General features: G+C 38.8%; 1 protein-coding gene across 1 annotated transcript in view; it reads right to left on the bottom strand.

Annotated features, from left to right (window-relative positions):
* Positions 1 to 23709, bottom strand: part of GUCY1A2 (guanylate cyclase 1 soluble subunit alpha 2) — a 178244-nt gene that overhangs the window by 63655 nt on the left and 90880 nt on the right. The window contains exons 5-6 of the mRNA XM_040583815.1: positions 18068 to 18553; positions 50 to 193 (exon numbers count right to left, since the gene is read on the bottom strand). Coding sequence (XP_040439749.1) covers positions 50 to 193; positions 18068 to 18553 — 630 coding nt within the window. The remainder of the gene's footprint in view (positions 1 to 49; positions 194 to 18067; positions 18554 to 23709) is intronic.

The raw sequence follows: 23709 nt of genomic DNA, 5'->3' as shown, positions 1-23709 counted from the left end.
AGGTCCCTGTACCATTGACTAGCCGTGAATAAAAAATAAAAGGGTTTACCTTAATAGGGCTCCCATCTGGAGTGAGAACCTCTTCTGAAAGCTCCATCATCTTCAGTGCCATCAGGGCAATGGCTTTAGCATGACTAAGGCTTTTCTTATGGAGCCCTGCTGCAACACAGTATGCATCACCTATTGTTTCCACCTGCAGCAATCAGACAAATCAAATGTTAAAGTATGATAATGAGAAGAGAACCCTACCATTAGTTATCTGCAAACAAATAGCATTGCTTAAAAGATGTGAGCAAAACATCCATAAAATAAGCAATTAGACAATGGAGCATAATTACCTGAGTTTGCAAACAGGTGCAGGCAAAACCTGACATGTGATTGCATAGTGGTTCATCACCATTATAGCCAAAGAAGATCATTACATCTACAACAGTGTATGCCATCAGCTGAGAGATTACAACATTTTCCCATAGTACTAATACAGAAAACTCTGCTTTCCTAAATAAGAAATTGCATGGAGCTTTGTTTGACACTATCCTGGCTGAGTTTGCTGTTGGATAAGAATAGTGCTATGTGATTATAATTTGTAATTATTATTTGCTGTGCTAGAAAAGTGTATCAGGAAGAGAATTAGGAAAAGCAAAACATCACCATAAAAAAACAGTGAAGAGTTTCTAACTTCTCATTAGCAGGTAGCTCTTCCTGAATCTAGGGATAATTTACAAACAGATGTTCTTGCTATAGACTTTTGACAGCACCTGTCTCTTATTTTCAAATCAGCATTGTTGCCTTTCTCTACTATGCAGGCTACAGGACTGTGAATTCCCTACCTTCAGGTACCAAGTTCAGCAAACTGATCCCTCTGGTCTCTTCAGACAGGCCTTACCTCCCTCTAATCCTTGATTTTCTTTAAAGAAAGCTGTCCCTCAGGAGGAAGCAAGAGCAAAAGAAATTACAGAAGCCCTCTGGCACTGGATAAAGGCAGCCTGAGAAACACTGAAGCCCTCAAGTTCTGCAGCTTTATTGACAGCAATGTGTTTTGCAGTCTGCTTGCCCACACATCTGCACCATGCTCTGCACACAGTCCCTTAATACATGCCCAAGCAAACTCAGCCCTCAGGGATTACTTTGGTTTTTGCTGCATAACTAATCTGGCTTTCACCCTGCTCACAACTGCAGAAATACCAGAAAAGACTTCAGCAAAGACTAGGGTGAGAAGAAAGCAGGCACTGAGCAAGGAGTTATTCAGGGAATAAACACAGCTGATTCTTCTCTCTGCAGGGATTCATTCTACTAATATTAGTAGATATGGACCTTCTCAGATAAATTTCCAGTCCTAATAAACAGAATTGGAAATAGTATCTCAAAAAGTAAGCATTACATGTAAATGTACCCAGAGCATGAATCCTGAACAGCAGTAGGAGCAAATACTTCCCACCATCAAACTTACAGAAGCTGCTACAAGCCTGTTGCCAAGTTCCTCAGCCTTTCCTGCTGATTGTGCAGGATGATAGATAGAAGAAGCTGAGGGTTTCTCATGAGCTGAGATCTAAGGCAGCTGTTAGAGCTCCCTCGTCACTTTTGAAAGCTCCTAATAGTACATGTATATAGAAAAACCACGTGGGAACAATCAATACTGCTGTCTGCCTGCCTGTTTTACCCAAGCCATATCTCAGGATCTCTGTCCTGAAGAAGCAGAAAGGTCACCTTTCCAAAGACAAATGGATGGGCAAGTATATTGCAGTGGCTGGTGAAAAATATAGAAACTAAAGGAGAAAATACACTAGCATAGTGAGAAAAAGTATCAGAAGTTAGCCATCTGGATGGCTAATAAATAGATGGTAAAAACCTCTTTACATCAGAAGGAAGAATTAGCAGAAATCCATTGTCATTCTTAAAAATTGTGGATGAACGTAGCCAGTTTGAATAGAAATAAAGGGGTCACTACAAAAAAAAAAGCTGAATCTATGACATCCAATACAAAACTGAAAGACAAATTCTGCTCCTCAATGAATGATTTAATTTCAAAATGACTTTTCCACTGAAGTTAGTTGCATTACACCACTGTAAGCAAGTACAGATCTGGGACTATATACTGTTTCTGCAATGTTCAGGCAAACCTACTTATTGTTAGCTTTTATCCCTTGTGAAATTTCCATAGCTGTGTAAAATAGCTTAACAGATAAATTGCGCTCACTGAATGAGTAGCATCATCAGAGTTGCACTGCACGTATCTGGATACTAGCAGAAAAATGGAACTGAAGCTGCCTCGTGTTAACCTTACTCTGAAAAGAAAAATATTAATACCATTTTATGATACTCTTTAAAGTGCTTAGCCATACAAAGTTCCTCTGACAGTAATACTGGAGAACCAGGAGAATGATTGGGACTGTTGAGACTGACCTGGTCATTGAAACTGGAAGTGATGAGTACTGATAAGGTTGTCTGATGATTTACCATTCTTTGACCATTTTTAGGCACTACTAACATTTTACCCAGCTAAGCATTTAGGCTGAAATTTCCATGCTGAGAATCTCCATCAAGCTTTAATTTGTTAAATTGTTCAGTCCTTCAAAATCAGATTTGACAAATTTTCTAATTATGTGTTTTCTATCCCGAAATAATTTTTTTTTTTTTTTAAAAGCTCCAGGACTTCTTATAATTCAGGTTGTTCATGGCATTTTGATTTGGTCCTCTCTTATGACTCTATGGAGTCATAGAATCACAGAATGGGTTGTGTTGGAAGGGACCTTAAAGATCACCTAGTTCCAACGCCCTGCCATGGGCAGGGACACCTCCCACTAGACCAGGTTGCTCACAGCCCCATCCAGCCTGGCCTTGAGCACTGCCAGGGATGGGGCAGCCACAGCTGCTCTGGGCAGCCTGTGCCAGTGCCTCACCACCCTCACGGTAAAGAATTTCTGCCTTGTATCTCATCTAAATGTACGCTCTTTCAGTTTAAAGCCATTACCACTTGTACTGTCACTACATGCCCTTGTAAAAAGTCCCTCTCCAGCTTTTCTGTAGGTCCTCTTTAGGTACTGGAAGGCCACAATAAGGTCTCCATGGAGCCTTCTCCAGGCTAAACAACCCCAACTCTCTCAGCTTGTCTTCACAGGAGAGGTGCTCCAGCCTCTGATCATCTTCGTGGCCCTTCTCTGGACTCACTCCAACAGGCCCATGTCCTTCTTATGCTGGGGTCCCCAGAGCTGAACGCAGTACTCCAAGTGGGATCTCACAAGAGTGGAGTAGAAGAGGAGAATAACCTCCTTCGACCTGCTGGTCATGCTTGTTTTGATGCAGCCCAGGACGTGGTTGGCTTTCTGGGTTGCGAGTGCACGCTGCCTGGTCATGTTGAGCTTTTCATCAACCAACACCCCTAAGTCTTTCTCCTCAGGGCTGCTCTCAATTGAGCCTCTGCACATCCTGTATTTGTGCTTGGGATTGCCCTGACCCACATGAAGGACCTTGCACTTGGCCTTGTTGAACTTTGTAAAGTTCACATGGGCCCACGTCTCAAGCCTGTCAAGGTCCCTCTGGATGGCCTCCCTTCCATCCAGCATGTCAACTGCACCTCAGAGCTTGGTGCCACTGGCAAACTTGCTGAGGGTGCACTCAATCCCACCGTCAATGCTCCCAACAAAGATGTTAAACAGCACTGGTAAAAAAACAGGAGGAGTATTTTTTTTAAAACTGGGATATAAACATTTTGAGATACAAAATGTTAGATTTTTTGGTATGTGTTGGGTTTTGTTTTGTTTTTACATTAATTATGCAGGTTTGAATAACACAAGACTCTGAAGAAGGTAACGTTTAAAGTTTTTCATCTAAAATATTCAGGAATCCCCACAGTCTAAGGAAACTTACTAGCACTTTTTTTCAAAGACACTTTGGAAATAAACATAAAAAATTTAATCATGGGGAGTCACTCTTGTGGCAAGTCTAATCTTATATTCCTACAGCAATCAGAAATATCAAATCCACTGAAAGAAGTAGTTGGAGGGAAAATTGGCTCTAGTTTTAGTCCTGTTTGTCTCAGCAGGCTTCCTGTAAAACCCTAATAGATAATTTGTATTGCAACTGTTACAGTGGAGTGGTCATTGCTATTTCTTTTCACTTAAGAGACATAATTAAGTCTGTGTACAGTTTGTTCCTTTTTTAATGGGTTAAATTATATCAAGAAGGTTTCTTTGCTTACGATCAAAACTAATTATCTACAAAAAAATGTGTCTGAAAATTCAGAAATTGCTGTCTTCTTTCAGGAGGAAAATCCACTCTTAACAGCATGTCCTTTGTAGATCCTTCACTTTGCTGTGAAGGGTGCTTGTGTACTATTGTTCCCATCTCCAAAACACTGACAGGGCTGCATAGGTATTTATTATCTTACTCCTAAGGGTTAAAATATTTAGTACCCATTCAAACCTAGAATAATCTATGCCACTGTCTCTATGGCCTGTTCAATGCTCTTCTGCAAAATAAATAAATAAATTGGAAATAAAAAGATGGATTGCCTTCACTATAAACACAGTTAAAGTATTGTCTTTTAACTCAAAGTGTCATCCATAAAAAAAAGCCCTTAATGCAGGTTGCACTGGTGATTTTAGTTTGATTTGGCTATACTGCTGATATAAAATCAATTGCTAATGGAGCCCTTGTCAAGGCAAATCCATTCAAGGAACATTCATCCTTCAGCACGTTTGTTATATATGTGTGTGTGTGTGTATATATATATATATATATATACACATACAGAAAGAACAGATTTTTTTTTTTTTTTTTCACAAGGCACGGGAAAAAGAATTCACAGTGCAATTCAGGATGAAGAACTGCAGGACACTCCTGGATACCTTGATGTTTTACACAAGTGATTAAGTGAATACAGGATTACTTTGGAAAGTAAATACATAAGTATTGCTCAAGTATGCGCTTCCTTGAGAAAAGAAAATATTTCAGTGGTACGTGTATAAGGAAAAATACATTATGTTGTTCAAAGTTTATTTGTTTTATTCTATTAACATATACAGATAACCTATATAACTGTATCACACATACAGACTTTTGATAGAGTAACTAAACATAGATACTTTTCAGCCCTTTCCATGTCTTAATTTCTTACCCTCCTTTTATAGAGTAACAGATATTTCTTCAAATTCAGTTCAGTTTCTACATGCATCAAATCCTGCTTGTGGTCGCATGTGCTTCTGTAATTTTAATCACCAGAAATATTTATTTCTGCTTAGGTAAGTACATGTTAATAATCAATGTAATTTTAAGTTGGCAAGAAAACTTGGAGTATTAGTTTCTCTATGTTCTACATCCTGTTTACAGCCACTGTATATAAAGTATATATGCTATATTTAGCTGAAGAGAAGCTTATTAGTAAACTGTTATCACTTAGAAGTAATCTGCCAACAGCAAAAACTCTCCTACTGCTGGGAGATACTCTATAAAATTTCATTTTAAAATATTGAAATAACAACAAACAGCAGTTGCAACGGTATCAGTTTCCTCTTCAAGAGCTTGAAAGTGGAAAAAAAAATAGAAATAAGCAGCAGGGAAAGGGGTAATGGGTTAGCTAATCACAGTTTAATGCTCTTCGCTTTCCTCACTTAACTTTTCTCACTGAGAAAACTGACTTTTCTGGTTGGATGTAGGTTTTTTATCCCTGCACAGAAGAGCAGTATCCTCCATCTTAAAATACCTGCCTCTCTTTTCACCTATTGCCTACGTGTATTTCCCCTCTCTATTTGTTACCCAAATATAGATACATTGTTCTAGGTGCATGCAATGTGTACTTAGTAGTTAACACCTTTCAAAATACAATCAATAAAAAACCTCTCCAATATCTGAGTAAATGTATCTGACTTTTCTGACAAAATCTGTGCTTCTTTTCCAGATAATACCATTATTTGCACTCTCATGAAGCCTGTAGTTGATACCAAATTGAAGGGACCAGTCAATTTGTTCTAGGGCAGGGCTGCCATCCTGAGGGACATGGACAGGCAGGATGAATTGGTCAGCAGGGAACTCATGAAATTCAACAAGGACATGTGCAAAGTCCTGTCCCTGTGAAGGAATTTCCCTGGAACTGATACAGCCTGTGGCCAACTTCCTGCGGAGCAGCTCTTTGGGAAAGAATCTGTGGGTCCTGGTGAGCAGCAAGTGGCACATGGGCCAGTAGCAAGTCCTGGGAGCAAAAATGGCCAATGGTAGCCTGGGTTGTATGAGCAAAGATTGGGGAAAGTGGTTATCACCTCCTACTGAGCACTCACCCAGATACTGCATCCAGTTTTGGGGCCCTCAGTACAAGACAGAGATTGACAAACTGCATCCAGCTCACTGGGGGGCCTCCAGGATGGTGGCAGCTGTGTACTGCCCTGTGAGGAAAGGCTGGGGGAGCTGAGCTTGTTCAGCCTGGAGCAGAGATGGCTTTGGGGGGACCTAAAAGCAGCCCCCAGTGCCTGTGGGAGGTGGGCTCTTCACAGTGGTGCAGGGTGCGAGGGCAAGAGGCGACATCAGCATCCTTATGGATTAAGAAAGAGGGGAGGCCTGTGAAAACTACTGACCATAAGATCTTACTCAGACAAAAAGAATTTGGCAAGTTTTTTAAAGAACAATCAAACACTTCTGCAGACAGTGAGGATTTTAATAGAAGCTTCAGCAAATACAGTGATAAAGAACATAATCCTTGTATTTTAGGGCATAAATCTCAAAATGAAAATACTAAAAAGAAGTTTGCCAAGATGTACCTGACATTTCACAAATAGCTCTTGGGGCTTCTTGTACTTCTTCAAGCACCCACATTCAATCCTGTTAAACATGGACCATTATAATGCACTAGTTACAGCAGTTTCCAATGTAATCCAAACTTTAACTGTACGGTATGCCCTCGTCCCCAATATATCTATTAGCTATATTGATAATTATCTGAATTTTCAGCTGTCCAAATGTTTTCTGTCTCCCCTGATTTAGATAATTAAGATTATACTGCAGCTACGGATTTTTCACTTTAATATTGTATCTTTTAATTCCAAGAAGAAAAATTCTGATACACAAATTATACTGGAAAATTTAAAGCTAAAAATTATTCACACTTTCTGAACTTTTCATGATGTAATATTTAAAATGACCAAGGAAATATTAAAATAATGGCAATTTTTTAAATTGTTATTGTTTTTTTCCAGTGACAATATTGAAATGTTTTCTTTTTTGGGGATCTATGACCTATATTCTTATGGAGGGGAGGGGAAGAGAGAGGAGGAGGGGGGAGGAGAAGAAAATTATTTTTGAACAAAAATAAAGCCCGTCTGTGTATTTTATTATAGGTAACTTTACTTCTCAGTTGAGCCACAGAGTTGCATTGTTTGGAGCTGCAACACTAGTTTCCCTGGTCATTGCCCAGCAGATTAGCATCTGCCAGAATGCCAGCTTTTCTTTATCTTTCTCTAATGATCATCAGTAAAGTTACCACATCAGTTTCCTTGGTTAATAAAATGCTGTTAATATTTCTCTTCTTAGCTGAAATGAACAGAATCAGCGCTGATGTTAAGGACCCTTGAATACTCCATTGTCTCTTACAGTCAATCCCACATGTTACTGATTGTTTCAATAGGAGTGAGCAATACATAGGTTTTTGGACAACAATCATCATATCCATTTGCAAAAGCCATGGAAAGTCAAGCTTTGAATCAATCAGTAAAGTATTCTAAGGCACCCTATTGAAAGACAGCACAATACTCATGCTTGGTGGTGATGGGAGTTATTCCAGTGCCAATACAACAAAAAGCAATGAAATCAGGAAAGAAATAGCTTGGGTTGATGCTGATTATATGAGAGCAATTAAAATGCAGTGAGAAGTCATTTTACTCAATAAAAATACACTCTATGCATTAAACAACATAGCATGGCATTAAACTATATAACATAAGTAACTGTAAAAATAAAGCACATGAAAAGTAGATGGCACAAGCAGGGAAGAAGCAGTATTTCAACCATCTAGGCTACAAGCTGATAAGATGTAGACTATATGGATGAGATTAATCTCACCTAACCAGAGATATCTCTAATAATCTGAATATCAGTTATTCACTCTCAATTCTTTTCATGATCAATGAAATGAAATGGGAACTCTAGCAGTCATCTGACCTGTGCTAAACATCTCCTTCAGGAAAAGATGAATTTCACACTAAAACCAATTCACACTTACCCTATAAAATCATACTTTTCTCTGTTGACTGTGAAGATAGTCTAGATGACTAGTTCTATGTTGTAAATAGCGTAGTTTCACCTCTGTCTCAGAACTACAGAAAGAAAAGAACTAACAAGACTACGTGAAGAGGCAGAAGGGCAGACTGACTGAACATGGACGGTCACAGAGGCAGGTGAATTTTAGATGAAGGACAGGGCAAGTTCTGCGAAATCAAACAGTCCTTCGGGAAAGCTGATCTCTAGATGAACAGACGAACCAGTGGAAAGCCTTTCCACTTCCATACGTCAGTTTTCTTTCAGAGATTAATCCAGGCTCAGAACAGCATTTATTGGAGAATATGTGGTTTAAGTGATTCTTATGATTACATTAACAACAAAATCAATGATTTCTAGTGTATTAATTTTGTTTTTAAGACCTGGAAATAGTCTCTTAAGGAGCAAAGTCAGGGTATGTCGCTGGCTGTCTCTTAGAGTAAGTTCCATATGTATTCCTCAGCCTGGACTTAGCTGAACACATCTTAGCTTCCTGCACACCTAGGTTGTGTTTCCATGGGAGCATATAAATATATAAGGAGGTTCTTTCTTAAGTCTCATCCCAGCATGAAGCCAGGATTCAGGACAGGAATGCACCTGGAACTGGAAGTTGGAAGGTGTTCCCAGGTACTGCAGTAAAGACCCTTGCCTTCCCAAAATTTTCATTATCCTGTTTATTTGTATTTCCTTCCATCTGCAGGACTGAACTATGTAGTACCTCAGTGCTATGTATTTCTTTTATGAAAGCTGAAATGTCTTCCCTCTAAAGGAATATAGCAAAAATCAGCTTTAAGTTTAAATTCTTGCAAGTATAACTCTGTAAAAGCCTTTGAAGTTATTAGTCTCTCCCAATGGGTTTTTTCTTTCATCTGTTTTCTGCCCTAAGTTGTACAGCAGGAAAATTAGGAAAAGACCACAGTATATGGCAAAGTGGTGCTTCAGACATATCATTATGGCTGCATTATTCCTGTCCATGACTGGACAGCAGCAAACAGGCTACCTACCGGTATGGACAAAGGCTAAAGAAAAGGGAAATTATCTTTGCTCTAGTTTTATTTAAAGTCAGCAATCTCAGCACTCATCACAGGGAACAATTTATTTGATATCCATACTCTACCTCAAGATGTCATTGACTTCTTCCCTATTTCCTTTTACCCAAGTCCTTCTCCAAATATATCTCCGAAATCAGTTATAAACTTACAGCATTGTCATTCAGGATGGGACTCACACTACCCAGCATCAGTCACACAAAAATTAAGCCTTTAATTTAAGCTACTAATCTATACTCTTCCTATAGTCACTGAGGAGAAAAATTAACTTCCACGGCACGATGTATTCCATCCTGAATTCTGGAAACTTCATTTTTTTACACATTTACTACAGCAGAACCCAAATATCTTTGCCTAATTGCCTGCTTCCGTGGCCAGACTGTCATTTGATATGCAAGACCCCTCCCATGTCAAAAGCATGCTTTTTCTGAGAAATGGCTGAAAATCAGGTTTACGTGGGCCACGATAGCCACAGACTGAAAAGGCTTAGCTTGTGAAACTCTCAGAAGACTCTAAGTGAGCTGTTATCTTCTCATGCACGTCTCACCCCATTGCCTTTGAATGTGCACTAGAGTGCATGATCCTGCTCCCATGAAGTACCCCAAAAGAGGAAAAAGATTGCACGAGTGTGTTGACTGCTAGTGTTAAGATACTGTTTTGTCAGCACAACAGCAAGATCCTGTTTAGCTCAAAAAATTCTGCATCTTGGAATGCACGTTTTCGCATGCAGGTCAAGGAACTTACCAATCACTAGGAGGGAGGGCAGAAGTGAAGTATTTTGGGCGGTTTAAATACAGATTCTAGGAAAAAAAATGTCAAAGAAACTTGCTGGAGAGAAAGGAGACAGTTTATTCCACTGAAAAGTGAAGTGTGTGCGCTCTTTCTCTAGAGGTGGTGTAAGTACAGTTCAGAAAAGCCTCCTCTGAGCATGGCCGAGGTAGCTACTAGATCTACATTTGTGTCTATTTGTTACATATTGAATACCGACCTTTTTCAAAAGAATCAAAACTGGTTTGTGTTCTTGATGTGTGAATAGAAACTGAAGTCTAGTTCTGTCTGCATTTTGAAGTATTCTATGTTTTTCCACTGCATAGATTTGGCAGAAAAGCTGTGCAACACTGTGAAGCTTAACATCTGTCAGATTATAATACCTACCTGTTTGGTATTTTTTCTGAAATCGAATCTACATCTTGGGTACAATATTATTTATAGATTCCCCAAATCTCTGGGATACTATAAAAAACCTCCATTTTTTTAAAGGTTTTCTGTCTTCAAATGGACCCAACAATTTCCTTCAGTTTCTACCGTAGTGTTTGGTTCTCTTGGCTTTTGTCTCTCAGCTTTTCAAAATTAATTCCTCATCTTGTGCCTAAGTTTCAAGGTAACTGTGATGCTTTTATGACACTGCATTCTGCTTTTGGAAATAGTTCAGTGTATGGAAAACCCCTCCCATGTGAGCAGGAATGGATCCCAAGCATCCACCTCTGAAGTTCAGAAATCTGTTCATCTGGTAAAGCTCATTTTTTAAAAGAAATTGCTTACTATAAAACCCAGGTTCTCTCCTGAGAGCCTAATTATGAAGCAATTGCTCTTACCAGGCCTAAGGGCATTTTATTTTTAGTGAGTTTAATGATGCTACACGCTGGCAAGTTCAGGAGTGTTCTGCAGGAAAAGCTGTATACCAATTCTTTCTATAGCACCTACTTAGCAGTCTTAAGTATTTATCTTCCAATATACAATATATGGAGGAACTCTTTCATCTACACTTTAATTCAGAGTGCTGTTTTCTTTACGAAAGAAAAAGAGACAAATGGTACTTGCTGTGTAGAATTATTATCTAGTATTGTAAAAGGTTTTTTTCACTTTAGAAATATGCTAGAAGACTTACAGTTCACATGATGTCAACATCATGGAATACAACAGTCATGGAATACAAAACTCATAGTGCATAAATAGTTTCTCTCTTTTGTAGGCAAGTATGAAATTTTAAAAAACACACCAAATATGTCTGTGAATAGAAACTGTCCTGGCTGGCATTCTGCCTTGTGCAAGGTAGTTGCAATGTCAAAGTAAAGAACTGTTTATCAAAATAAGCAAATATTAAAATAATCTTGCATAACTTAAGACACACATTTCTGTTTAATGTGACTGCCCTTCAAATGTAAGAGTGGTCTTAATTTGCTATAGGTATCCCCAGTATTAAAACTACTATTGAACAACATCTTCCTTGAGGTTACATAAGCTTTAATTTATCTGTCTTTAAATTCATATATTAGTTAGTTTCTCTTAACTTACTTAAGTATCCTCAATATTCCTTTAAATAATTTAAGAAATTAAGGTACATTTATGAAAACTATTTGCGTGAATGAAAATGCTGCATCTTGGCATGTTCAGGTATATGAAAGGCCAGCCATATGTTGTCACAGTTGTGCTGTGGATTGTCTAGATCTGACACAATCTTAGGCTGTTTAAATGGAAATAGCTTAGGCTGATGGAGAGTTATACCAGTTTTCTCCAGTCTCTCAGAGGTACTAAAATTTAGAAGGTGGGAAAACTTGACACAAGAAAACAAAGCATTTAAGTGTTTACAAAACATGGTATCAGAGGGACCTGTGTGCTGCAATAAGGCATGCTCTTAGCCATGGCTCCTGTCCAGCTGCTGTGTCTGGGCTCGGTCTCCAATATGGACCAGGGAGCCCCAGAGAAGGATACCCTTCTCCTTGTCAAAATAAAAAGTCAGGATATGGCCAGAGTTTTCACACAAACTGAGGAGTTGGGAAGCACTCCCTGGACATGCAAGTTGGACATAGGCTCTAGGGTTCCAAAGCAGCTTGAGAGAAGTGGAGCAGGACACATAAACAAACATGTGCTCTTCAGGTAAGAAAAAAGTGGAAGAAGGGAGACAAAAGAGAAAAAAAAAGAAGGAAATATTTACAAGCATGGTATTCCAGAAGAAAAAATTTTATAGAGAAGCAGAAGTCCCAGACTTCAGAGGATTCTCAGGTGATGAATCGCCTGAAGCAGGAGAACATGCACAGATTTTTTACTGCTTTGTGCAGGTCTGTATGTTTATAAGGTAAAGAATAACTCTTCTGGAGCCTGCATGTCAGTTTGCTTCATTTGTACATCTCCATAAAGACAAAATGGTAAATCCTCCACAAAGCTGCAGAAAAATACATGCTTAAAGTAATGGGAAGTCTTAAAATATCCCTGAGCTCTTGATATGCAGGGAAAATCCAAGGAATCTTTTGTATTTCTTTTTTTTTGTTTTGGTTTTTTTGTTTGGTTGGTTGGTTTTGGTTTTTTTTTTTTTTAATTAACTTAACACAGGGACACTTCTGAGTTCCCAAAAAAGATAGGTGCCTCCGCTTTGCTCTGACTTCACACTGGAATGAGACATACTTGTATGCCAGCAAGTCCACGCACAGCCAGAGTTCAAGAGGAAAGTCAGTGTTATAGCCTGCTCAGATCAAGAAAAGGAAGAAAGTTTAGGAGCCCTCTGTGGTGGGACTTGAACAGAGCAGCATGCTGAACGGCAGCTCCACCAGCCTGGGTAGCACCACAGAGACAAAGCTTCTGGGCAATAGAAATTTTCTTCTGTTACACATTCAAAATCCACTGACTTTAAATTAACAAGAAGAAGCAACACCATATTGCTCATATAAGAGTATCAGTATTGTTTACATATTTTAATCACATTTCATTATAATCTTCATTCTGCTGATGCCTAAGCTAAAGCTAAAAGAATCTGAAACCTTTTCAAAATGGTCATGTAGCTGCACTAAACTTAAAAGGTTAAAACTGCAGAAGTAATGGAGACAATAAAAATGGAGTGACCATAGATTTTACATGAAATCTTGGAGACTTATGTTTTGACATAAGAACATAAAGCCTGGAAAACCTCAGAACAGTCTGCAGCTCATGACTCCTGTCATTGCAGTATTCTTTACATCATTATAGCACTGACACTAAACTTAAGAACATACATATGAATATGTACAAATATCAGTTCTCAAGGATGGATAGTCATGGCACTGAGAAAGTACTGGTATTTTCTGTAAAATGAATACTGATTTCTGCAACTTAAACTACCACTATAAAATGCAAAGTGATATTTTTAGAAAATGTGAGTTTAAAATTAGATTCCTAAAAGAATTATATCACAAATACAATATAAACATTTTTCAGAGCTGGTGAGCATCAGTCCTGAATGATTGCAAAGCAGTCCAGGCTTCCCATCATTTTTTAGTCCCAGGTCCTTTCAATGAGCAAAACTGAAGGCTATAGCCAGAGGCAGGTGTATAAAATCAGAAAATCAAGATCTGACACACTAACGGTATCATTCACAAAAAATAAAGTAATGCCATTCAGTATAAAGTAAGTGAAATTATGTTGAGAGGAATAATAGCCAAAAAGAACCCCAAGGAAGCCAGTAAACGACTTTGAGGCATGTGTGTCACACCACTCATATAAAAAGTGTCAGTTTAGCGAAATAATGAAACCAAAAAGGAAGCCGAAATTCACCTAACAAAGTTGTGAATTCTAACTATAAAATTAACCAGGAAATATATTGTTTTATTCAATAAATACTCAGTAAAATTTCAATTAAAATTTTGACAACAAAGATGTACAGCAAATAAATTTTGGAAGCTGACAATAGTTTATTGTTATAAACTTCCAGGACCCTGCTTAGACATGGATAGTGGGACTCAGCACTTCACAGACACTGAAGTTTAGTGTTAGGGGAAAATCTGCAAATGCCTTCAAGGACAAATGCTGCACTGTCCAGTGAAAGAAAAAAGAAAGGAACACCTACAGGAGCAAGCCTGGTTCCGCTGTATTTGGCTTGATATTACCCAACCAGCATATACAGCCACCCAGCCAACGCATGCATGGCCAAAACAGCAGCCATGCACATGTTGCCTTTATCCCACACACTAGTTAAAGAGCAGGGGAGGGAAATGGAGTTGTTTCAGAAATGAAACAGGGAAACGGCTGAGAAAGCAGGCCTACACAGGCAAAAGGACTCCACAAGAAAAGATACTTAAAATTATCCTATGTCAAAAACATATTACTTGGAGGGAGAAACAGAAGCTGCAGGAATCTTAAGCAGGGTTAAGTTTTAAATGCCAGCAGCCATGACTGCAGCATATCTAAATAGCTTATTTGATAAAGAGGTGGTTTAGCTGAAGCATTGTTTCCCAGCACTTGGCTCATAACAGCAACTAAGATCCAGACAGAAAAACAGGTCCAAACAAAGACACAAACAGTATATATTTTTTACAGGCCATATATTTTAAACAGGCCAACCACTATATATTTTAACCAAAGCAATTGCTTTCAAAACATACGGAAGTCTTCTCTCTCCCATTACTTCAGCTCTTTTGAGTCCATGTTTCTGCTTGCATGTCCACAGACACTGGCTTACCAAGCACCTGCATCTCCATTGCTTTGATTTGCACTCCCTGCTTGACAGCATCTTTTTCTCCCATTCCTCAATTCCAAGCCAAATATAATTAGCTCAGATAGTCAGTAGCACCAGTTCCCAAATGCATTGCCAGGTCTCAGTTCTGTCATCCCCTCCCTTCTGTGATTATCTCAAGGGTGCCCCTCTTGACCTTTTCACAAAGGCTATATGTAAGCAGATTCTTTCTAAAGTTTCACTCCCTAAAACACAGATTCTTCCAGATTTCTAAAACTGTTACCCAGGCTCCTATTACTGTGCATCTCAATTACTGCAATATTCTCCCTCAGCCTGGACAAATGTAATCTGTCATCTTTGGTATCCGCTCAAAGTGCTGCTGTGAAGTTCATTTTCGGAGCCTATTCATTCTCACCTATGCATCCATCCATTTGATATCCTTTCCCTACCTCATCAGTTATAGCTACTCTCATTTTCAAGAAATTTCAAAGTCTAATTCATCCCCCTTCAGCCCTCTCCGAATTTCTTATTCTGTATCCAACAGCTCCTTATGCTTGCCTCTATGTCTGACTTGTTAAATGCAAGAATCTTTGTTCTTTCTGTGCCATACTTCTCTGTAAACATCCCTGAATGAGCAGTATGAGACAATTGAAAATATTACGTTCATTGTCTGAGTCCAAAATTAGAAGCACAGAGGTTCTGAATTCTAAACGCTCTAACAGTAAAGCTAGGTGAATAATTTACAACATGGAATTTATTATATTTAATGAATTTTGCTTATTTTCCTGTTTACAAAATGGTGAATTTGGTATTCAGAAGGACTCATCAAATCACCTTTGGAAATTATTCTTGCTATGTTGCTTAAAAACAAACAAATTTGAAAACTGATCTGTTTTGATGTGTATATAGGTCACACAACAAATTTCTGTAGCCTAGTTAAAGGACCATAACTTAAAGGCAGGCTATAGGTACAAATATAGGTGGTCACATATCTAAAATTCATTGCCTTACAATAACTTCTAGAATTGTAGTTGCTGTGGTGGTTATCATTCCTAGCAATAAACTTAGCTTCCAGAATATCATCTGAAACAAATGAAGAAGATATAAACACATGAGCTATTTTTATTTTAAAATGCAAATGTTTTTTCAAAAGAATTGTCACTTTATTTTAAGCTTGATTCTGAAAGGAAAAGAAAAAAGTTTCATTGCCTGAGTTTTGTCTTTCTGTAATGCTCAACTGAGTCATTTTCACTTAACCTCACAGTAACCTTTTTAGACTTCTGGTCAAAAAAACAAATTTAGAAAGATTTAGGGGGATAAAAAATAAGGTACATACAGCTCCAAAACAGCCACAGTGTACACTGCCTTTCTCATGGGTGGGCTGTGGAGGGAAGCAAGGGACCTACAGGGAGCCTCATGAGACACGTGGGAGTAAGGAGATGGAGGAAAACCCAGGATGAAAGGATCTGAGAAAGAACCAGCTATATTAAGATAGTAACAGTGGAGAAAGAGTGTTAGAAGCGTAAGACGTTCTTCCATAGAAAAATAGGTTTTGTTTATTCTTCTGCTCATAGAACTACATGGGGGTCTTAACTTTTTGGAGTGTTTATTCCTTTTCTGAATGCATAAATCTTATCTTGCCTATCTCAGCAGCCATCATCTTATTTCACTGGTCAGGACAGTAGTTCCATACAGTAACATTTTTCTGTCTGAAGTGGCACAAAGCTAGGTGAAAGGCAGAAAGCCAGGGTCTCAATGATGTAATATTCATGACCTATGTATAAATATTCCTTCTTAGTATTCTCACAGGACTTAACCTGTGTTTTACAAACTTTGTTTCTATTCCTATGCAACCATAGTTTTCAACAAAGAATGTCCTGAATGCCTCAAAACAGCTAATTAAAATTAATCATCTGGGGAAACGCTACACCCACATACCAGATACAACATATGAAACAGGGTCACTAGATATCACTCTTGACCGTGGGTCAGAAGTTCCTCACATCTGTTCTCAGAGCTAGCTCGAGGTCCAGTGCAGCAACACCAGATTAATACAAACTGAGATCAAACTCCCAATCTTTTCTGACTATATCACTGCAACAATTTTCAAACAAGGGTTGGTACCTTCTGTTGTAGTCCTCTCCCAACACGGTCTTTGGCTTCTGAACATTAGTAATACAAACCCCTAGCCCAGGAGCACAAAACTTGTTTACAGTGTGATCTTTCACTTTGGGATACTGTCCTACCAACGTGTATCTATACCATGTTCAGTTCTATCTGTGGTATGTACTGTAACTTTTCAGTCACAATTATTATTTAGGAGGGTAATTAATATCTTTGGATGCCTTTTAAATTGTGTTAAAGGCTAAAAAGAAAAGGGACAGCACTCTTGTGAAGACCTTTTCTCTATAGCCTGTCAACAAATACTATTTGAAACACTGAAAACTGGTAATTTAGTTTGCGAGCCTCAGACAGAAAATGAAGATAATATATAATTTTTCAACTATTTTTTTTTCCTCTGGTGCATTCGGTTATAAAAAGAAATACATAAATATACGTAAGATATATAAAAGAAATCTGCTTTTCCTATCACAAAATTAAAGGTATTCCATATACCAAACATATTCTCTGTAGATTTCATAGGAGAATCACACAGATAATATCTTCACTGCTTTTATTAAACACTATCTCTCTTTCTCTCAAGCACATACTGGACACCAATCCACTGAAGAGAAGTGAAGGTGAAGAGGACTGTAACAGGACCAACACATGCGACATTTCCTTTTCTGTAGAGCAGTAAAGGAGCATGGCACCCCAGTGCCATGTCCCACTCATTCCATTTACTATGAATGGACATCTGCTGTCCTCTTCCTGTTTTTCAGTGGAAGTTTAAATCTCCTGTAATAGTGAATGCTCTTTTTGGAAAATTTTAACTCTTTCAGGGGAAAAGTAAGTGTCTAACCCTAAACCATTCAAGTTTCAGCTGAAACAGTGTTTGAGGGCCTTCCAGGAGCTGCAGCTTGGGTGAGGATCATCACCATGCACTTCATCATACTTAGGACACTGTGGCTGATGTGTTACCTAAAGGAAACCAGGCTATAATACAGGAGGTGTACGTTCTTATCGGAAGATGGGAATATGAGGCATATATTCCCATGGGGGAACCATGATGACAGCTCAGCATCAAAGTATTTGATTTTCAGTGGGCATATTTCAGATTTTTTTTTCACACAGAACAAAAATATTGCCTTTTCATTTTTATAGGGAAGGTCTCTAATTTAGGAAGATGGCTACGTGGATTTCTTTCTATCTTAGTTTCAATCAGATTTTGCTAACTTAGGACTTGAGCTATTACCTTGTAGATGTCCAGGAATCCACACTGATGGTCAAACCGCGTGTAGAGTTCATTCAGCATGCTGATGACCTGCATGGGCGTGCACTGTGCACAGATGGCAGTGAATCCAACAATGTCCGAGAAGAGCATGGTGACATCATCAAACTTCCTGGCCTGAACCTGCTGCCCCTGCCACAACTGCTGAGCCACTTCTTCAGGGAAAATAGAAATAAGGAGATCTACTGTTTTCTTTTTCTCCTCTTCCAGGGCTTGGTGAGTGCATTCTAGTGTTGCCTTCAGCTTATCCATTCGTTTTTTCAAGCCATCCTGGGCCTTTGCCTGCTCCCCAACCAGTATGACATCACGAGTAGCGTCATGAATAGGTATGTCTGAAAGATGGAGGCCTCGGCCCATCAGTTCATCCAGCTTGTCCACACAGGGGGAACCCAGAAACAAAACTGAATTTGATTCTGGCACATGAATCATTTGTCCTTTAATTTCCATCACCTGCAAAATAAAAATAGAGTTTAGAAAAGGAAAAATTAGCTGACAGATGTGGATCCCCATTCTACTTTCCCCATCTTTCCTCTTCAGCTAAAATGATAAACTGTAGCCTTTTATATAGAAGCCTCATATACTCACCTATTCAAATAATGTCTCACCTATTCAAGTAACAGTCTACTCACCAAGGCGAGTCAGATAATAGCCTATACGGACACAAAAGTATTCCCAAATCAGATGTTGGATTCTATTTCAACTCAATTAAATAAGAAAGAAGCCACAATATCAGGTATTTCTCAAAATTATGTGTAAATAACGCTTCTAATTTTTGCTCCTGGAATGTACCTGGTCTTAAAAGCAAGTTCCAGAATAGTTCCTTCTCTGTTACTTAGATATAAATTATAAAAAGCACAAAATCAAAGGGAAATTGCAACTATCTGAAAGCAGGTTAGTGCAATGGTGAAGTAGCTTCTGTTTTTTTCAGCAAAACAGCTACCAAGTCAAATGTGGCCATGTTATAGAGGGATCAAATAAGTACAGGCAAGAGAAAGAACTCTGTAAAATAACGAATGATACAGAAGATGTGTACCAGTGCTCTTATTTCCTATTTGCCTTCTCGTACAAGCAGCAGAGTTGGAGGCTGATATTCTGTTAAGAGTCTGTAGATTTCTTGGTGATATAAATGAATGTAATTTGTATTTGCAGAATGAAAGGAACAGTAGGAATGGAGTAGCAAGTGGTTTGTCACACTGGTTTATAAATTCCACATTTGCCTGTTAAATGGCTAGATGTTTTGATCTGGTTGATACCAATGAGGCCCTGACCTGTTACCTTTTGCTCCATGATGGCAGTTGAGTGCAAAACTACCAGACTGAAGTGGACATTGAAAACCAAGTTTAATGATATATTTGACATTTGGGGCTACATACATTCTGATTTTTATTGACTTACTTGTGTCACAAAAAGTAACTGTCAAATACTGCAAAGGAACATTTCTCACTGGAATATAGTATTTCAAAAACAACAAAAAAAAAACTCAACAAAAAAAGAAAACTAAGATGAGCATGTTTTGTCTAAGCAGGAAATAATTAAATTGGATAAACTGGATGTTTTTGTAAATACCTTTGTAAATAGCCTGCCATAGCTTCTGCCATGAGAACCGATCAATATTAATGTTTTCATTCCAGGACTGCACAGGGACCAGGGCAATACTGTGCTAGGTGATCTAAAAAACACACAGTCCTTACCCCAAGGATCTCATAGTCAAAACAGGCACAACACAGAAACCTTGTGCATCTAAGGACAGTGTTAGGCACCATAATACCTTAAATCTGTATTCTTCTATTCCACACAATCCACTGAAATAAAAAAGTCTCCTCCAGTCACCCTTTCTTTCATCATGTAGGCATTCCCTCACTCTCACATGATTCACTTTATCATTTAATTTTCCTTCCATCCATAATCTTTCCAAGCAAAATAGGAAAACTTCAATCAGAGAATCCAGAGTTGTCTGTAACAATGATGTGATTTAAGTGTCCACATGCCTGCCTGGAAGCTCCTGCTGAGCTGACGGCTACCCCTATGTAGTACTTTCCATGTTTGGGGGAGATGTTGGGAAGCTTCTGTTTCTATTAGGGATTTCTTACATCAGATAATATGCTGTCATTGCAGATCCTACTGTCAACGTGGGGACTGAGCCTTTCCTGTACCCATGCACTCCTGCCTCCATACCCCACCCTCCTAGCAACCTCACAGATGTAACTTCTGATGTCAGCCTGGGAACTCAGCAAATGAAAGGAAATGAAAGTAATTAAAATTGTCAATTTTCCTAATTTATGGTCCTATGCACCTACTAATATTTACATTTCTAAGCCTCGTTTCCTCAGCTTCATTTCAGGACAGCCATCTCTGTGAGAAAGCTAGTCAGCTACCTAGATAGGCAGATTTAATTGTTCAAGAGTAATTTTCTTTTTTTAATTTTTAAAACATATGTCTCTGCTCAAAGCATAAGGGAAATAGGTGCTTTCTTCATGCATGCAGCCTCATACTTTCAAAGGGCATATATGAAATTGTTTTAACTATAAAGTAGAAATTGCCAAATGTGAAATACATGGTACAGCATTTCTAAATTATCTTCTTATTTTGTTCCCCTTTGCCAGAGAGTTTTTTTGTTTTCTGTTCCTAGAATTTCACTGGTGTGCAAAATAAATCTATCTCATATTATCACTTCTCTGTTCCACCTGCAGGTGAAAATAGGGTGTCAGCTCAGGAGGAGAGTGTGACCACAGACAGTGGCTGAGCCAGACTAGCCTGGGGGTGGGCTGCTTGTCAGCAAGGCAAGGCACCTGGCTTGAAGTTTCTTCTGTCAACCTGCTGTGAGACTAGAAGAAAATTAAGGCATCTCTCTGCTCTCCTGCTTTGCCTTTGTCAGTTTGAGGTGTTAAACTCTTTGATGTAATCTCTGTTCATGTGAATATATTGTGCCAGCCCCCCCACGTGGATTCTTCTCAGGAAACACTGATCAAGTGAATAACGTATTAAACAGGCATTCTGCAGTCCTCCACTCCGCTTCTGGGTAAACCCAGGCAAATTATCAACTCTGAGTGCTTATTTGGCCTTTCAGCACAGCAGGAACAATGATACTGACCACCCTGTAACACTTTGAGACTTATGTGTGAGAAGAAACAGAAGACACAGACAATCCTGTAAAATGCCTAACTAATAATAACCTGTTCTTCTGCCCAAGTGAGCAGTACTCTGCTTCAACAAGGTTGAGGATTTCTGGAGCATTTCTAGAAACTTTTGCAAAGACATTCTCCCTACACAGCTGCTTAGTTTCCTAAAAGCATCAAAGGTTCAGTGCTATTTCAGCTTTATTATCTGAATATTATTATCATTTGCTCAGCTTATACAGGAATTGTTGATGGTTCCTATCATTCCTGTTACATTAGCGATTCTGATGTCTGCTCTCTCTTGATGACTGAGGGGTTTGGGTTTTTTAGAAAACACATTGCTAGTCTCTTTAAGTTGCAATATAAGGGAACTGGACAGCAGAAGCAAAGCTGCCTCAGCTTGCCTGGGGAGAAACGCTCAGGTCTTGTAAAGCATAACAGTAGAGATGAGCTAAGACTGCATCACACTTCTCAGTTTTTGCAAAACCATTTCCTTTCCAAAGAAGTTTCTGAGATGACTCAGACCCTTTCTAGAGGACTTTGGTCTGCAGCTGTGATCCAGCATAAACTCCATCTCTTTTCTTTAGGCTCTCTTGCCTCTTATACCTTTCTCTGTATCTTAAAGTATAACTGAATGAAATGGGACACCAGATTTGCCTGAAGTTTGCCATAGCAAGTTACACTTCTGAGCACCTCCCCAGAGCTGGAATGCTTTACACCCGGACTGTAAGCCTACAGGAAATCAGGATTCAAACATCTATCTTTCCTGTAATCAGGGAAAGATTGAAACATTTCTGTCATCGGTTGTATTTCATTACTGCTGTATTTCATTGCTTTCCTGTCTTTTTAATCATATTCTCATTGAATAAAATGAGAATAATCCCACTGTTTTTGGAGGACAATTCTCCTGATCCTATAGTTGTATAAGAGAACATTTTGAAACGAGCAATTACACATTGCATTTTACAGGATTATGTTGCTGTGAAACGATGGTGCAGCCTAAGTAGCTCTAGAATGAAAACCAAAGAACTATTGCTGAATTTTAATTTCATTGCAAACTCACTGCAAAGAAAGGGCAGTGAACAGAAGAGGCCCTGCTTCTCAGGAACTCTTTCAGCCTCTCTCCCTAAAGACACCCTGGGAACACTGACAGACTCTAAAGCTGCTGTTTGAGAACATGAGAGAGTCTCCTACTGTGTTGTACACCAACAGCTACTTCATTTGGTACACAATATCCAATGCTCTGCATGCATGCCACCCTAGGATTAAGTATGGATCAAAAGCTTATGAAACAAATGCCAACTCCACTACCTAGACTTTAAGGAAAAGGACAGGGGAAAGTCTCATTTGTTGTGTTGATGGAAGACAATTCTTCTCTGTGCAAAGACAGACATTTTGGAATAGTGACTGAAAGGTGTACACACCATCTGGAACATATTAAGGAAAATATGAAACAGTATTCTTGAGAAAGAATTGGCGGTTTAATAAGTAATTTTCTTTGTTATTAGGCCAGGCGATATATCCTGCAGCCTCTGCAATCTGCAGATTTTAATGGATCTGCTGCTTTGACTTTGAGCAGTACGTAATCCCTTCTGAACTGTGATTATAGTCTTCTTTTTTTAGAGTTTTTTTATTGGGAGTAGGTTAGGAAACTTACAGCGCTCAGCTGCACTTTTTTAAACAGTTACACAGGCATGCTTGACTTCATATAATGAACAAATTCAATGAGAATAAAAAAAGTTGCTTCTTTAACAGGCCTATAATTAATTAGAAGACTGGGAACATTCAGGGGAAATCAGCTTATTACAAATCAACATGGACACCACCATCACTTCAAGGTACAAAGAAAATAACATAAGCTCAGGGGAAAAAAGCATCACTATACACTGAGGATGAGAGTATAGGGTGACTTTTAGAAAGGTGAGCCAGCTGCTAACCTAAATTCTAGAACAGCTGGATTCACTGCTGTGAATATCCTACAGGATACAAGGCAGTGTCTCAGGAACATTTACAGCAAGATATTCCAAAGTATTTGAGCAGTTAGAGCCTTAGAGGACTTTGTGAGCACTGGACATGGCAACAGGACACTTCCAGAAAGAAATGCAATGACCCTGTTTGTCATGTTTCCAAGTGTTGTGGTTTAACCCTAGCTGGTAATTAAGTACCACACAACCGCTCGCTCACTCCCCCCTCACCCAGAGGGATGGGGAGGAGAGTTGAAAGGAATGTAAAACCCAAGGGTTGAGATAAGAACAATTTGATAATTGAAACAGAATAAAAATGAAAGAACAATAATAACAATGATGACAATAACAGTTAAAATGAGAAGAGGAAGGGAAAGAATAAAATCCAGAGGGACAGGAAGAAAGAAACACATGATGCACAATGCAGCTGCTCACCACCCACCAACTGATGCCCAGCCAGTCCCCGAGAAACGGTCCCCCGCCCCGGCCAACCCCCCAGGTATATATACTAGGCATGACATCCCAT

This window comes from Falco naumanni, chromosome 2 (assembly GCF_017639655.2).
Source record: "Falco naumanni isolate bFalNau1 chromosome 2, bFalNau1.pat, whole genome shotgun sequence".
Lineage (NCBI taxonomy): Eukaryota > Metazoa > Chordata > Aves > Falconiformes > Falconidae > Falco > Falco naumanni.
Note: the sequence above shows the minus strand (reverse complement) of the source record. Positions and strands in the feature narration are given on the sequence as shown.